The sequence below is a fragment of the Salvelinus fontinalis genome, unplaced genomic scaffold (genome assembly GCF_029448725.1).
Source record: "Salvelinus fontinalis isolate EN_2023a unplaced genomic scaffold, ASM2944872v1 scaffold_2028, whole genome shotgun sequence".
NCBI lineage: Eukaryota > Metazoa > Chordata > Actinopteri > Salmoniformes > Salmonidae > Salvelinus > Salvelinus fontinalis.
The window spans coordinates 7,121-22,195 of record NW_026602237.1 but is presented as its reverse complement, the minus strand read 5'-3'; the positions used below and the strand labels follow the sequence as shown (position 1 = coordinate 22,195).

The 15,075-nt window shown below is 41.8% G+C and overlaps 1 protein-coding gene across 1 annotated transcript; it reads right to left on the bottom strand.

Annotated features, from left to right (window-relative positions):
• Positions 1–8: 8 nt before the first annotated feature.
• LOC129850442 (high-affinity choline transporter 1-like) lies at positions 9–14,803 on the bottom strand. Its single transcript, XM_055916853.1, has 6 exons — positions 14,584–14,803; positions 14,010–14,123; positions 12,416–12,571; positions 11,981–12,129; positions 8,476–8,619; positions 9–1,458 (listed from the first exon to the last, which is right to left on the bottom strand). Exons 1-6 carry the CDS (start codon positions 14,768–14,770, stop codon positions 1,255–1,257), a joined length of 954 nt encoding a protein of 317 aa, XP_055772828.1. The 5' UTR covers positions 14,771–14,803; the 3' UTR covers positions 9–1,254.
• Between the last annotated feature and the right edge of the window lie 272 nt (positions 14,804–15,075).

The window sequence follows — 15,075 nt, the reverse complement described above, 5'->3', positions numbered from 1 at the left end:
TCCCTTAACGTAGCATTTCACCTCCCATCACTGGACATAGTCCTACTGTAACTATATATCACCCCTTAACGTAGCATTTCACCTCCCATCACTGGACATAGTTCTACTGTAACTATATATCATCCCTTAACGTAGCATTTCACCTCCCATCACTGGACATAGTCCTACTGTAACTATATATCATCCCTTAACGTAGCATTTCACCTCCCATCACTGGACATAGTTCTACTGTAACTATATATCATCCCTTAACGTAGCATTTCACCTCCCATCACTGGACATAGTCCTACTGTAACTATATATCACCCCTTAATATATCATTTCACCTCCCATTCCTGACTCTGTAACTGAGTGTACAGAGAGTGAATCAGCAGGACTTTGATGCTGGAGTTAAAACCTGGAGATCAAACGTAATTCAGTCCCTTCTGCTTCTCCTCAGATGTAATATTTACAAAGTTCACAGTAGTAAATGGAGAGAGAGAGAGAGAGAGAGAGAGAGATATTGAGAGGGGGAGAGAGAGACAGAGAGAGAGAGAGAGAGAGAGAGAGAGACGGAGAGAGAGGTTGAGAGAGAGAGAGATTGAGAGGGAGAGAGACAGAGAGAGACAGAGAGAGAGAGAGAGAGAGAGAGAGAGAGAGAGAGAGAGAGAGAGAGAGACAGAGAGAGAGAGAGAGAGAGGGAGAGAGAGACAGAGAGAGAGAGAGAGAGAGAGAGAGACGGAGAGAGAGGTTGAGAGAGAGAGATTGAGAGGGAGAGAGACAGAGAGAGAGAGAGAGATTGAGAGGGAGAGAGACAGAGAGAGACAGAGAGACAGAGAGAGAGACGGAGAGAGAGAGACAGAGAGACAGAGAGAGAGACGGAGAGAGAGAGACAGAGAGAGAGACGGAGAGAGAGGTTGAGAGAGACAGAGAGAGAGGGAGAGAGGGAGAGAGGGAGAGAGAGGGAGAGAGAGAGATTCAGAGAGAGGGAGAGAGACAGAGAGAGGTTGAGAACGATCCTCCATAATGGATGAAGGGACCAGCTGCTGATGTTTTTCAGGAGCTTTCCAGAGATCTGAGGGGAACATGGTTACACCCTGAAGTGTCCCCCGGACCCTCCCCCCCAAACGCCCAGCAGGGGGACACACCTCAGGAATACGTGTCATCATTAGGCTACCAGATGAGGAACTCTCAGACGTTTGGGAATGTTAGGACAACAACTAACAACCGTAGATCAACCAACACGACGGAACGAGATGTCCTAGTTAGAACCGTTCATACATAACTGTACCCCAGGTGTGTGTGTGTGTCCCTGCGTGTCTCACCTGTGGAGGCCCCTATAGCCCCGATCATTACTGAGGGCACGGCCATGACCAGGCACCCTGCAGCGGCGATGAAGGAGAGCACCTGGGCGTACGTAGCTGAAGAGGCAGAGAGAACTCGTTGAAAATATACCTGCCAGGGAATCCCCCCCAACATCTAGAATACAGAGAGGAGATAGTGAATTCATCTACAGAGAGGAGATAGTGAATTCATCTAGAACACAGAGAGGAGATAGTGAATTCATCTAGAATACAGATAGGAGATAGTGAATTCATCTAGAACACAGAGGAGATAGTGAATTCATCTAGAACACAGAGAGGAGATAGTGAATTAATCTAGAACACAGATAGTGAATTAATCTAGAACACAGAGAGGAGATAGTGAATTCATCTAGAATAGAAAGAGGAGATAGTGAATTCATCTAGAACACAGAGAGGAGATAGTGAATTAATCTAGAATACAAAGAGGAGATAGTGAATTCATCTAGAACACAGAGAGGAGATAGTGAATTCATCTAGAATAGAAAGAGGAGATAGTGAATTCATCTAGAATAGAAAGAGGAGATAGTGAATTCATCTAGAATAGAAAGAGGAGATAGTGAATTCATCTAGAACACAGAGAGGAGATAGTGAATTAATCTAGAATAGAAAGAGGAGATAGTGAATTCATCTAGAACACAGTGAAGAGACAGTGAATTAATCTAGAATAGAAAGAGGAGATAGTGAATTCATCTAGAACACAGAGAGGAGATAGTGAATTAATCTAGAACACAGAGAGGAGATAGTGAATTCATCTAGAATACAAAGAGGAGATAGTGAATTAATCTAGAATATAGAGAGGAAATAGTGAATTCATCTAGATTACAGAGATGAGACAGTGAATTCATCTAGATCACAGAGAGGAGATAGTGAATTCATCTAGAACACAGAGAGGAGATAGTGAATTCATCTAGAATACAGAGAGGAGATAGTGAATTCATCTAGAATGGAAAGAGGAGATAGTGAATTCATCTAGAACACAGAGAGGAGATAGTGAATTTATCTAGAATGGAAAGAGGAGATAGTGAATTCATCTAGAACACAGAGAGGAGATAGTGAATTCATCTAGATTACAGAGAGGAGATAGTGAATTCATCTAGAACACAGAGAGGAGATAGTGAATTCATCTAGAACACAGAGAGGAGATAGTGAATTAATCTAGAACACAGAGAGGAGATAGTGAATTCATCTAGAATGGAAAGAGGAAATAGTGAATTCATCTAGAATAGAAAGAGGAGATAGTGAATTCATCTAGAATACAGAGAGGAGACAGTGAATTCATCTAGATCACAGAGAGGAGATAGTGAATTCATCTAGAATGGAAAGAGGAGATAGTGAATTCATCTAGAACACAGAGAGGAGACAGTGAATTCATCTAGAATGGAAAGAGGAGATAGTGAATTCATCTAGAACACAGAGAGGAGATAGTGAATTCATCTAGATTACAGAGAGGAGATAGTGAATTCATCTAGAACACAGAGAGGAGATAGTGAATTCATCTAGAATACAGAGAGGAGATAGTGAATTCATCTAGAACACAGAGAGGAGATAGTGAATTCATCTAGAATGGAAAGAGGAAATAGTGAATTCATCTAGATTACAGAGAGGAGATAGTGAATTAATCTAGATTACAGAGAGGAGATAGTGAATTAATCTAGAACACAGAGAGGAGATAGTGAATTAATCTAGAATACAGAGAGGAGATAGTGAATTCATCTAGAATGGGAAGAGGAGATAGTGAATTCATCTAGAACACAGAGAGGAGATAGTGAATTCATCTAGAACACAGAGAGGAGATAGTGAATTCATCTAGAACACAGAGAGGAGATAGTGAATTCATCTAGAATGGAAAGAGGAGATAGTGAATTCATCTAGAATACAAAGAGGAGATAGTGAATTAATCTAGAATATAGAGAGGAAATAGTGAATTCATCTAGATCACAGAGAGGAGATAGTGAATTCATCTAGAACACAGAGAGGAGATAGTGAATTATCCAGACCCTGTCCTATCCAGACCCAGTCTTATCCAGTACCAGTCTTATCCAGACCCAGTCTTATCCAGACCCAGTCTTATCCAGACCAAGTTCTATGCAGAACCAGTCCAGACCCAGTCTTTTCCAGACCCAGTCCTATCCAGACCCAGTCCTATCCAGACCCAGTCTTATCCAGACCCAGTCCTATCCAGACCCAGTCTTATCCAGACCGAGTCCTATCCAGACCCAGTCCTATCCAGACCCAGTCCTATCCAGACCCAGTCCTATCCAGACCCAGTCTTATCCAGACCCAGTCTTATCCAGTACCAGTCCTATCCAGACCCAGTCTTATCCAGACCCAGTCCTATCCAGACCCAGTCCTATCCAGCACCAGTCTTATCCAGTACCAGTCTTATCCAGTACCAGTCTTATCCAGACCCAGTCCTATCCAGTACCAGTCCTATCCAGTACCCGTCTTATCCAGACCCAGTCTTATCCAGTACCAGTCCTATCCAGTACCAGTCTTATCCAGACCCAGTCTTATCCAGTAACAATCTTACCCAGACCCAGTCTTATCCAGTACCAGTCCTATCCAGACCCAGTCCTATCCAGAACTGTACGTACCAGCAGACAGACCCAGTCCTATCCAGACCCAGTCCTATCCAGACCCAGTCCTATCCAGACCCAGTCCTATCCAGAACTGTACGTACCAGCAGACAGACCCAGTCCTATCCAGACCCAGTTCTATCCAGACCCAGTTCTATCCTGACCCAGTCCTATTCAGACCCAGTCCTATCCAGACCCAGTCCTATCCAGACCCAGTCTTATCCAGTACCAGTCCTATCCAGACCCAGACCTATCCAGACCCAGTCCTATCCAGCACCAGTCTTATCCAGTACCAGTCTTATCCAGTACCAGTCCTATCCAGACCCAGTCCTATTCAGACCCAGTCCTATCCAGACCCAGTCTTATCCAGTACCAGTCCTATCCAGACCCAGTCCTATTCAGAACCAGTCCTACCCAGACCCAGTCCTATCCAGAACTGTACGTACCAGCAGACAGACCCAGTCTTATCCAGTACCAGTCTTATCCAGTACCAGTCTTATCCAGTACCAGTCTTACCCAGACCCAGTCCTATTCAGACCCAGTCCTATCCAGACCCAGTCTTATCCAGAACCAGTCTAATCCAGAACTGTACGTACCAGCAGACTGACCCAGTCTTATCCAGTACCAGTCTTATCCAGTACCAGTCTTATCCAGTACCAGTCCTATTCAGACCCAGTCCTATCCAGACCCAGTCCTATCCAGACCCAGTCCTATCCAGAACTGTACGTACCAGCAGACAGACCCAGTCTTATCCAGTACCAGTCTTATCCAGTACCAGTCTTATCCAGTACCAGTCTTATCCAGACCCAGTCCTATCCAGACCCAGACCTATCCAGACCCAGTCTTATCCAGTACCAGTCTAATCCAGTACCAGTCTTATCCAGACCCAGTCCTATCCAGACCCAGTCTTATCCAGTACCAGTCTTATCCAGTACCAGTCTTATCCAGTACCAGTCCTATTCAGACCCAGTCCTATCCAGACCCAGTCCTATCCAGACCCAGTCCTATCCAGACCCAGTCCTATCCAGAACTGTACGTACCAGCAGACAGACCCAGTCTTATCCAATACCAGTCTTATCCAGTACCAGTCTTATCCAGTACCAGTCTTATCCAGACCCAGTCCTATCCAGACCCAGACCTATCCAGACCCAGTCTTATCCAGTACCAGTCTAATCCAGTACCAGTCTTATCCAGTACCAGTCTTATCAAGACCCAGTCTTATCCAGTACCAGTCCTATCCAGACCCAGTCCTATCCAGAACTGTACGTACCAGCAGACAGACCCAGTCCTATCCAGACCCAGTCCTATCCAGAACCAGTCCTATCCAGACCCAGTCCTATCCAGTACCAGTCTTATCCAGACCCAGTCCTAACCAGACCCAGTCCTATCCAGACCCAGTCCTAACCAGACCCAGTCCTATCCAGACCCAGTCCTACCCAGACCCAGTCCTATCCAGAACCAGTCCTATCCAGAACCAGTCCTATCCAGACCCAGTCCTATCCAGTACCAGTCTTATCCAGTACCAGTCCTATCCAGACCCAGTCCTATCCAGACACAGTATTATCCAGACCCAGTCCTATCCAGACCCAGTCTTATCCAGTACCAGTCTTATCCAGTACCAGTCTTATCCAGACCCAGTCTTATCCAGTACCAGTCTTATCCAGTACCAGTCTTATCCAGACCCAGTCCTATCCAGACCCAGTCTTATCCAGTACCAGTCTTATCCAGTACCAGTCTTATCCAGTACCAGTCCTATCCAGACCCAGTCTTATCCAGACCCAGTCTTATCCAGTACCAGTCCTATCCAGACCCAGTCTTATCCAGACCCAGTCCTATCCAGACCCAGTCCTATCCAGCACCAGTCTTATCCAGTACCAGTCTTATCCAGTACCAGTCTTATCCAGACCCAGTCCTATCCAGACCCAGTCTTATCCAGACCGAGTCCTATCCAGACCCAGTCCTATCCAGACCCAGTCCTATCCAGACCCAGTCATATCCAGACCCAGTCCTATCCAGACCCAGTCTTATCCAGACCCAGTCTTATCCAGTACCAGTCCTATCCAGACCCAGTCTTATCCAGACCCAGTCCTATCCAGACCCAGTCCTATCCAGACCCAGTCTTATCCAGACCCAGTCTTATCCAGTACCAGTCCTATCCAGACCCAGTCTTATCCAGACCCAGTCCTATCCAGACCCAGTCCTATCCAGCACCAGTCTTATCCAGTACCAGTCTTATCCAGTACCAGTCTTATCCAGACCCAGTCCTATCCAGTACCAGTCCTATCCAGTACCCGTCTTATCCAGACCCAGTCTTATCCATTACCAGTCCTATCCAGTACCAGTCTTATCCAGACCCAGTCTTATCCAGTAACAATCTTACCCAGACCCAGTCTTATCCAGTACCAGTCCTATCCAGACCCAGTCCTATCCAGAACTGTACGTACCAGCAGACAGACCCAGTCCTATCCAGACCCAGTCCTATCCAGACCCAGTCCTATCCAGACCCAGTCCTATCCAGAACTGTACGTACCAGCAGACAGACCCAGTCCTATCCAGACCCAGTTCTATCCAGACCCAGTTCTATCCTGACCCAGTCCTATTCAGACCCAGTCCTATCCAGACCCAGTCCTATCCAGACCCAGTCTTATCCAGTACCAGTCCTATCCAGACCCAGACCTATCCAGACCCAGTCCTATCCAGCACCAGTCTTATCCAGTACCAGTCTTATCCAGTACCAGTCCTATCCAGACCCAGTCCTATTCAGACCCAGTCCTATCCAGACCCAGTCTTATCCAGTACCAGTCCTATCCAGACCCAGTCCTATTCAGAACCAGTCCTACCCAGACCCAGTCCTATCCAGAACTGTACGTACCAGCAGACAGACCCAGTCTTATCCAGTACCAGTCTTATCCAGTACCAGTCTTATCCAGTACCAGTCTTACCCAGACCCAGTCCTATTCAGACCCAGTCCTATCCAGACCCAGTCTTATCCAGAACCAGTCTAATCCAGAACTGTACGTACCAGCAGACTGACCCAGTCTTATCCAGTACCAGTCTTATCCAGTACCAGTCTTATCCAGTACCAGTCCTATTCAGACCCAGTCCTATCCAGACCCAGTCCTATCCAGACCCAGTCCTATCCAGAACTGTACGTACCAGCAGACAGACCCAGTCTTATCCAGTACCAGTCTTATCCAGTACCAGTCTTATCCAGTACCAGTCTTATCCAGACCCAGTCCTATCCAGACCCAGACCTATCCAGACCCAGTCTTATCCAGTACCAGTCTAATCCAGTACCAGTCTTATCCAGTACCAGTCTTATCCAGACCCAGTCCTATCCAGACCCAGTCTTATCCAGTACCAGTCTTATCCAGTACCAGTCTTATCCAGTACCAGTCCTATTCAGACCCAGTCCTATTCAGACCCAGTCCTATCCAGACCCAGTCCTATCCAGACCCAGTCCTATCCAGAACTGTACCTACCAGCAGACAGACCCAGTCTTATCCAGTACCAGTCTTATCCAGTACCAGTCTTATCCAGTACCAGTCTTATCCAGACCCAGTCCTATCCAGACCCAGACCTATCCAGACCCAGTCTTATCCAGTACCAGTCTAATCCAGTACCAGTCTTATCCAGTACCAGTCTTATCAAGACCCAGTCTTATCCAGTACCAGTCCTATCCAGACCCAGTCCTATCCAGAACTGTACGTACCAGCAGACAGACCCAGTCCTATCCAGACCCAGTCCTATCCAGAACCAGTCCTATCCAGACCCAGTCTTATCCAGACCCAGTCCTAACCAGACCCAGTCCTATCCAGACCCAGTCCTAACCAGACCCAGTCCTATCCAGACCCAGTCCTACCCAGACCCAGTCCTACCCAGACCCAGTCCTATCCAGAACCAGTCCTATCCAGAACCAGTCCTATCCAGACCCAGTCCTATCCAGTACCAGTCTTATCCAGTACCAGTCCTATCCAGACCCAGTCCTATCCAGACACAGTATTATCCAGACCCAGTCCTATCCAGACCCAGTCTTATCCAGTACCAGTCTTATCCAGTACCAGTCTTATCCAGACCCAGTCTTATCCAGTACCAGTCTTATCCAGTACCAGTCTTATCCAGACCCAGTCCTATCCAGACCCAGTCTTATCCAGTACCAGTCTTATCCAGTACCAGTCTTATCCAGTACCAGTCCTATCCAGACCCAGTCTTATCCAGACCCAGTCTTATCCAGACCCAGTCTTATCCAGTACCAGTCCTATCCAGACCCAGTCCTATCCAGACCCAGTCCTATCCAGACCCAGTCTTATCCAGACCCAGTCCTATCCAGACCCAGTCTTATCCAGTACCAGTCTTATTCAGTACCAGTCTTATCCAGTACCAGTCCTATCCAGACCCAGTCCTATTCAGAACCAGTCCTATCCAGTACTGTACGTACCAGCAGACAGACCCAGTCTTATCCAGACCCAGTCCTATCCAGTACCAGTCTTATCCAGTACCAGTCTTATCCAGTACCAGTTCTATCCAGACCCAGTCCGATCCAGTACTGTACGTACCAGCAGACAGAAGTTGTCTATCCAGACCCAGGCATCTTCTCTCTTGATGTTTCCCTTCCAGGGCGCTTGGTAGATCTCCTTCACGGCACTGATCTTGATGTCGGACACCGCTGGGTTGCTGAGAGCGAACGGTACTGAAACCCACTGACACAGAGACACACAGGAACACATCAGACCCGGGTCAAACACACACCGCTACAGCTGGAATGTCACGTTTTAAACCCGGGTCAAACACACACTGCTACAGCTGGAATGTCACGTTATAAACCCGGGTCAAACACACACTGTTACAGCTGGAATGTCACGTTATAAACCCGGGTCAAACACACACCGCTACAGCTGGAATGTCACGTTTTAAACCCGGGTCAAACACACACTGCTACAGCTGGAATGTCACGTTTTAAACCCGGGTCAAACACACACTGCTACAGCTGGAATGTCACGTTATAAACCCGGGTCAAACGCACACTGCTACAGCAGGAATGTCACGTTATAAACCCGGGTCAAACACACACTGCTACAGCTGGAATGTCACGTTATAAACCCGGGTCAAACGCACACTGCTAGAGCTGGAATGTCACGTTATAAACCCGGGTCAAACACACACTGCTACAGCAGGAATGTCACGTTTTAAACCCGGGTCAAACACACACTGCTACAGCAGGAATGTCACGTTTTAAACCCGGGTCAAACACACACTGCTACAGCAGGAATGTCACGTTTTAAACCCGGGTCAAACACACACTGCTACAGCTGGAATGTCACGTTTTAAACCCGGGTCAAACACACACTGTTACAGCTGGAATGTCACGTTTTAAACCCGGGTCAAACACACACTGTTACAGCTGGAATGTCACGTTTTAAACCCGGGTCAAACACACACTGCTACAGCTGGAATGTCACGTTTTAAACCCGGGTCAAACACACACTGCTACAGCTGGAATGTCACGTTTTAAACCCGGGTCAAACACACACTGCTACAGCTGGAATGTCACGTTTTAAACCCGGGTCAAACACACACTGCTACAGCTGGAATGTCACGTTATAAATAGTTGTATAAATATACAATCATGTTTTAAATAGTTGCATAAATATAGAATCATGATTTAAATAGTTGTATAAATATATAAATATAGAATCATGTTTTAAATAGTTGTATAAATACAGAATCATGTTTTAAATAGTTGTATAAATATAGAATCATGTTTTTAATAGTTGTATAAATATATAAATATAGAATCATGTTTTAAATAGTTGTATAAATACAGAATCATGTTTTAAATAGTTGTATAAATATAGAATCATGTTTTAAATAGTTGTATAAATATAGAATCATGTTTTAAATAGTTGTATAAATATATAAATATAGAATCATGTTTTAGATAGTTGTATAAATATATAAATATAGAATCATGTTTTAAATAGTTGTATAAATATATAAATATAGAATCATGTTTTAAATAGTTGTATAAATATATAAATATAGAATCACGTTTTAAATAGTTGTATAAATATATAAATATAGAATCATGTTTTAAATAGTTGTATAAATATAGAATCATGTTTTAGATGGTTGTAGAAATATATAAATATAGAATCATGTTTTAGATAGTTGTATAAATATATAAATATAGAATCATGTTTTAAATAGTTGTATAAATATATAAATATAGAATCATGTTTTAAATAGTTGTATAAATATATAAATATAGAATCATGTTTTAAATAGTTGTATAAATATATAAATATAGAATCATGTTTTAAATAGTTGTATAAATATAGAATCATGTTTTAAATAGTTGTATAAATATATAAATATAGAATCATGTTTTAAATAGTGGTATAAATATAGAATCATGTTTTAGATAGTTGTAGAAATATAGAATCATTTTTTAAATAGTTGTATAAATATATAAATATAGAATCATGTTTTAAATAGTTGTATAAATATAGAATCATGTTTTAAATAGTGGTATAAATGTAGAATCATGTTTTAGATAGTTGTAGAAATATAGAATCATGTTTTAAATAGTTGTATAAATATAGAATCATGTTTTAAATAGTTGTATAAATATAGAATCATGTTTTAAATAGTTGTACAAATATAGAATCATGTTTTAAATAGTTGTAGAAATATAGAATCATGTTTTAGATAGTTGTAGAAATATAGAATCATGTTTTAAATAGTTGTATAAATATAGAATCATGTTTTAAATAGTTGTATAAATATAGAATCATGTTTTAAATAGTTGTATAAATATATAAATATAGAATCATGTTTTAAATAGTTGTAGAAATATAGAATCATTTTTTAAATAGTTGTATAAATGTATAAATATAGAATCATGTTTTAAATAGTTGTATAAATATAGAATCATGTTTTAAATAGTTGTATAAATATAGAATCATGTTTTAAATAGTTGTATAAATATAGAATCATGTTTTAAATAGTTGTATAAATATAGAATCATGTTTTAGATAGTTGTAGAAATATAGAATCATTTTTTAAATAGTTGTATAAATATATAAATATAGAATCATGTTTTAAATAGTTGTATAAATATAGAATCATGTTTTAAATAGTTGTATAAATATAGAATCATGTTTTAAATAGTTGTATAAATATAGAATCATGTTTTAAATAGTTGTATAAATATAGAATCATGTTTTAAATAGTTGTATAAATATAGAATCATGTTTTAAATAGTTGTATAAATATAGAATCATGTTTTAAATAGTTGTAGAAATATAGAATCATGTTTTAAATAGTTGTAGAAATATAGAATCATGTTTTAAATAGTTGTATAAATATAGAATCATGTTTTAAATAGTTGTATAAATATAGAATCATGTTTTAAATAGTTGTATAAATATAGAATCATGTTTTAAATAGTTGTAGAAATATAGAATCATGTTTTAAATAGTTGTAGAAATATAGAATCATGTTTTAAATAGTTGTATAAATATAGAATCATTTTTTAAATAGTTGTATAAATATATAAATATAGTATCATGTTTTTAATAGTTGTATGAATATAGAATCATGTTTTTAATAGTTGTATAAATATAGAATCATGTTTTTAATAGTTGTAGAAATAGAGTATCATGTTTTAAATAGTTGTAGAAATAGAGAATCATGTTTTAAATAGTTGTAGAAATATAGAATCATGTTTTTAATAGTTGTATAAATATAGAATCATGTTTTAAATAGTTGTAGAAATAGAGAATCATGTTTTAAATAGTTGTAGAAATATAGAATCATGTTTTTAATAGTTGTATAAATATAGAATCATGTTTTAAATAGTTGTAGAAATAGAGAATCATGTTTTAAATAGTTGTAGAAATAGAGAATCATGTTTTTAATAGTTAGAGTTGTGCCTATTCCTTCTCAAATTCAAATGTTTCAGCTACAATGGAACCCAACAGAATGGTCCCCAAAGTACAAACTCCCAAGCAAAATTAAGTCCAGCTGAAATAAGTATTTGGTACGGGCCGAGTGTCTCACCAGTCCCAGGAAGATACAGAAGAGTTGCACCACGTCGGTGTAGGCTACAGAATACAGACCTCCGACTAACGTGTAGAAGATGGCGATACAGGCAGAGATCACCACAGACATCTTGATGTTTATATCTATGATCACACTCAGTGTGGCTCCTAGAGGAACAGACAGACAGGGACCTGATCAGAGATAGTAACAATACAGGCAGAGATCACCACAGACATCTTGATGTTTATATCTATGATCACACTCAGTGTGGCTCCTAGAGGAACAGACAGACAAGGACCTGGTCAGAGATAGTAACAATACAGGCAGAGATCACCACAGACATCTTGATGTTGCTCTTAGAGGAGCAACAGACAAACAGGGACCTGATCAGAGATAGTAACAACACAGACAGAGATATCACACTGTGCCGTAATATCATTCATAATGACTTGCCCAGAGCAGATAAAATGGCCGCAGACCAGAAGATCTCTCCCATTAGAGCAGGTATGAAGAGCAGACCGCCCATCCTCTTGCCATACTTCTGCTGGAAAGGGTCCAGCATGGTGACATAACCTCTGGAACGCATGGGCTTGGCGAAGAACAGACCTCCTGCACACGACAAGCACGTTGGGCAGGGTTTAAACGCACAGAATACTGGGGGGGGGGATTTTCAGAAGAATGTCAAATATATCTGGATTATTTCACAAGTCTACATTGTTGATTTATATATTCCAAACTGTAGTCTATTGTACAGTGGCATTCTGGAAGTATTCAGACCCCCTAACTTTATCCACATTTGGTTACGTTACAGCCTGATTCTAAAAATGGATTCCCCAAAAAATTCCCCTCTTCAATCTACACACAATAACCCATAATGACAAAGCGAAAATAGATTTTTAGAAATGTTTGCAAATTTATTACAAATAAAAAACAGAAATACCTTATTTACATAAGTATTCAGACCCTTTGTTATGAGACTTGAAATTGAGCTCAGGTGCATACTGTTTCCATTGATCGTCCTTGATATGTTTCTACAACTTGGAGTCCACCTGTGGTAAATTCAATTGATTGGACATGATTTGGAAAGGCACACACCTGTCTATATAAGGTCCCACAGTGCATGTCAGAGCAAAAACCAAGCCATGAAGTTGAAGAAATTGTCGTTAGAGTGCCGAGACAGAATTGTGTCGAGGTACAGATCTGGGGAAGGGTACCAAAACATTTCTGCAGCATTGAAGGTCCCCAAGAACACAGTGACCTCCATCATTCTGAAATGGATGAAGTTTGAAACCACCAAGACTCTTCCTAGAGCTGGCCGCCCGGCCAAACTGAGCAATCAGGGGAGAAGGTCATTGGTCAGGGAGGTGACCAAGACCCTGATGGTCACTCTGACAGAGCTCCAGAGTTCCTCTGTGGAGATGGGAGAACCTTCCAGAAGGACAACCATCTCTGCAGCACTCAACCTATCAGGCCTTTATGGTAGAGTGGCCAGACAAAAGCCACTCCTCAGTAAAAGTCACCTGACAGTCCGATTAGAGTTTGCCAAAAGGCCCCTAAAGGACTCTCAGACCATTAGAAACAAGATTCTCTGGTCTGATGAAACCAAGGTTGAACTCTTTGGCCTGAATGCCAAGTGTCACGTCTGGAGGAAACCTGGCACCATCCCTACGGTGAATCATGGTGGTTGTGGCAGCATCATGCTGTGGGGATGTTTTTCAGCGTTGGGGACTGGGAGACTAGTCAGGATCGAGGGAAAGATGAACGGAGCAAAGTACAGAGATATCCTTGATGAAAACCTGCTCCAGAGCGCTCAGGACCTCAGTCTGGGGCGAACATTCACCTTCCAACAGGACAATGACCTTAAGCACACAGCCAAGACAACGCAGGAGTGGCTTCGGGACAAGTCTCAATGTCCTTGAGTTGCCCAGCCAGAGCCCTGACAATGTAATCCATTTTAGAATAAGGCTGTGAGGTAACAGAATGTGGAAAAATTCAAAGGGGTCTGAATACTTTCCCGAACGCACTGTTTATTAATGAGATGACTCACCTACGACTAGACTTAGCGCATATCCAAAAGGCGCTTGTGCCCAAGCCAAGCCATACCCCGGAAGATAGACGTACTCCGCTGTTCCGTTAATGTATCCCCCACCAACCCAGGTCGCTGCAATGACAACAACTAAATGTAAATGTTCAGTAATTCAGAGAGTAAAATCATGATAACGTGATGCGCGTAAAAGCAAACGACAAAAAGGTTACAACATTTACGCGTATTAGAATTGTGCTTGAAAATGGACGCTTGGACCAATTATGAGTTTCTTCACGGAATAATGTTATTTTTTTTATTTTTTTATCTGTAAACTCTAAAGCTGTTCAATGTTGCAATTCAACATGTTAGTGTCTTTAGTTAAAGCATTTCCCCTAACCATCGAGCAGAAGTAGCCTATATATTGTTTTACAACCGCTTTTATATTAATCAAGTAAAACATTTAAAAAAGGGGGTACGGTCCTACAACATTCTGTTAGTAAACGTCTAGAATCAGAATCACCTTTATTTAGAAATCAACTTACAAATAATAGAAAATCGACTGGTCTATCTCAATCATTCACACGATGAAACTCACCGGTCATGGTAAAACCACCAACAAATAAACCAATGTCCCTGCCACCGACCATGATGGTTTCACTGCGGTCCGTGCCCTCCGCCTCCCCGGCGTGCTTGTTCTTCCACGCTGCCCAGATCCCCACCGCCAGGATCAGAACGTAGAAGAGGGCGATCGCCGCCAGTCCCTCCAGGTGGATACCGGTCATCTTGTCTTGTTTTAGCTCGAGCTGAGCCGTGTGTCTTCGCTAAGGAACCGGATGACATTGAGACCTGCGTGGATGGGGTGCGGAGCGAATGTGGACATTGAATTGAGTGGCACTGAAGGGATGGATGGATGGACTAAAATACCAAATTAAAGATAAAACATTATACTTGTAATTATCTTTTGTTAGGCCATTTCGTTAGATTTATTATGTTACCATTTTATAACATCAGAAATAAGACAACAGTCTTCATTTTTTAAATCCCCGACTAGTTTCCACAGTCTCTATGTATGTGCGTAAAAAGCCCA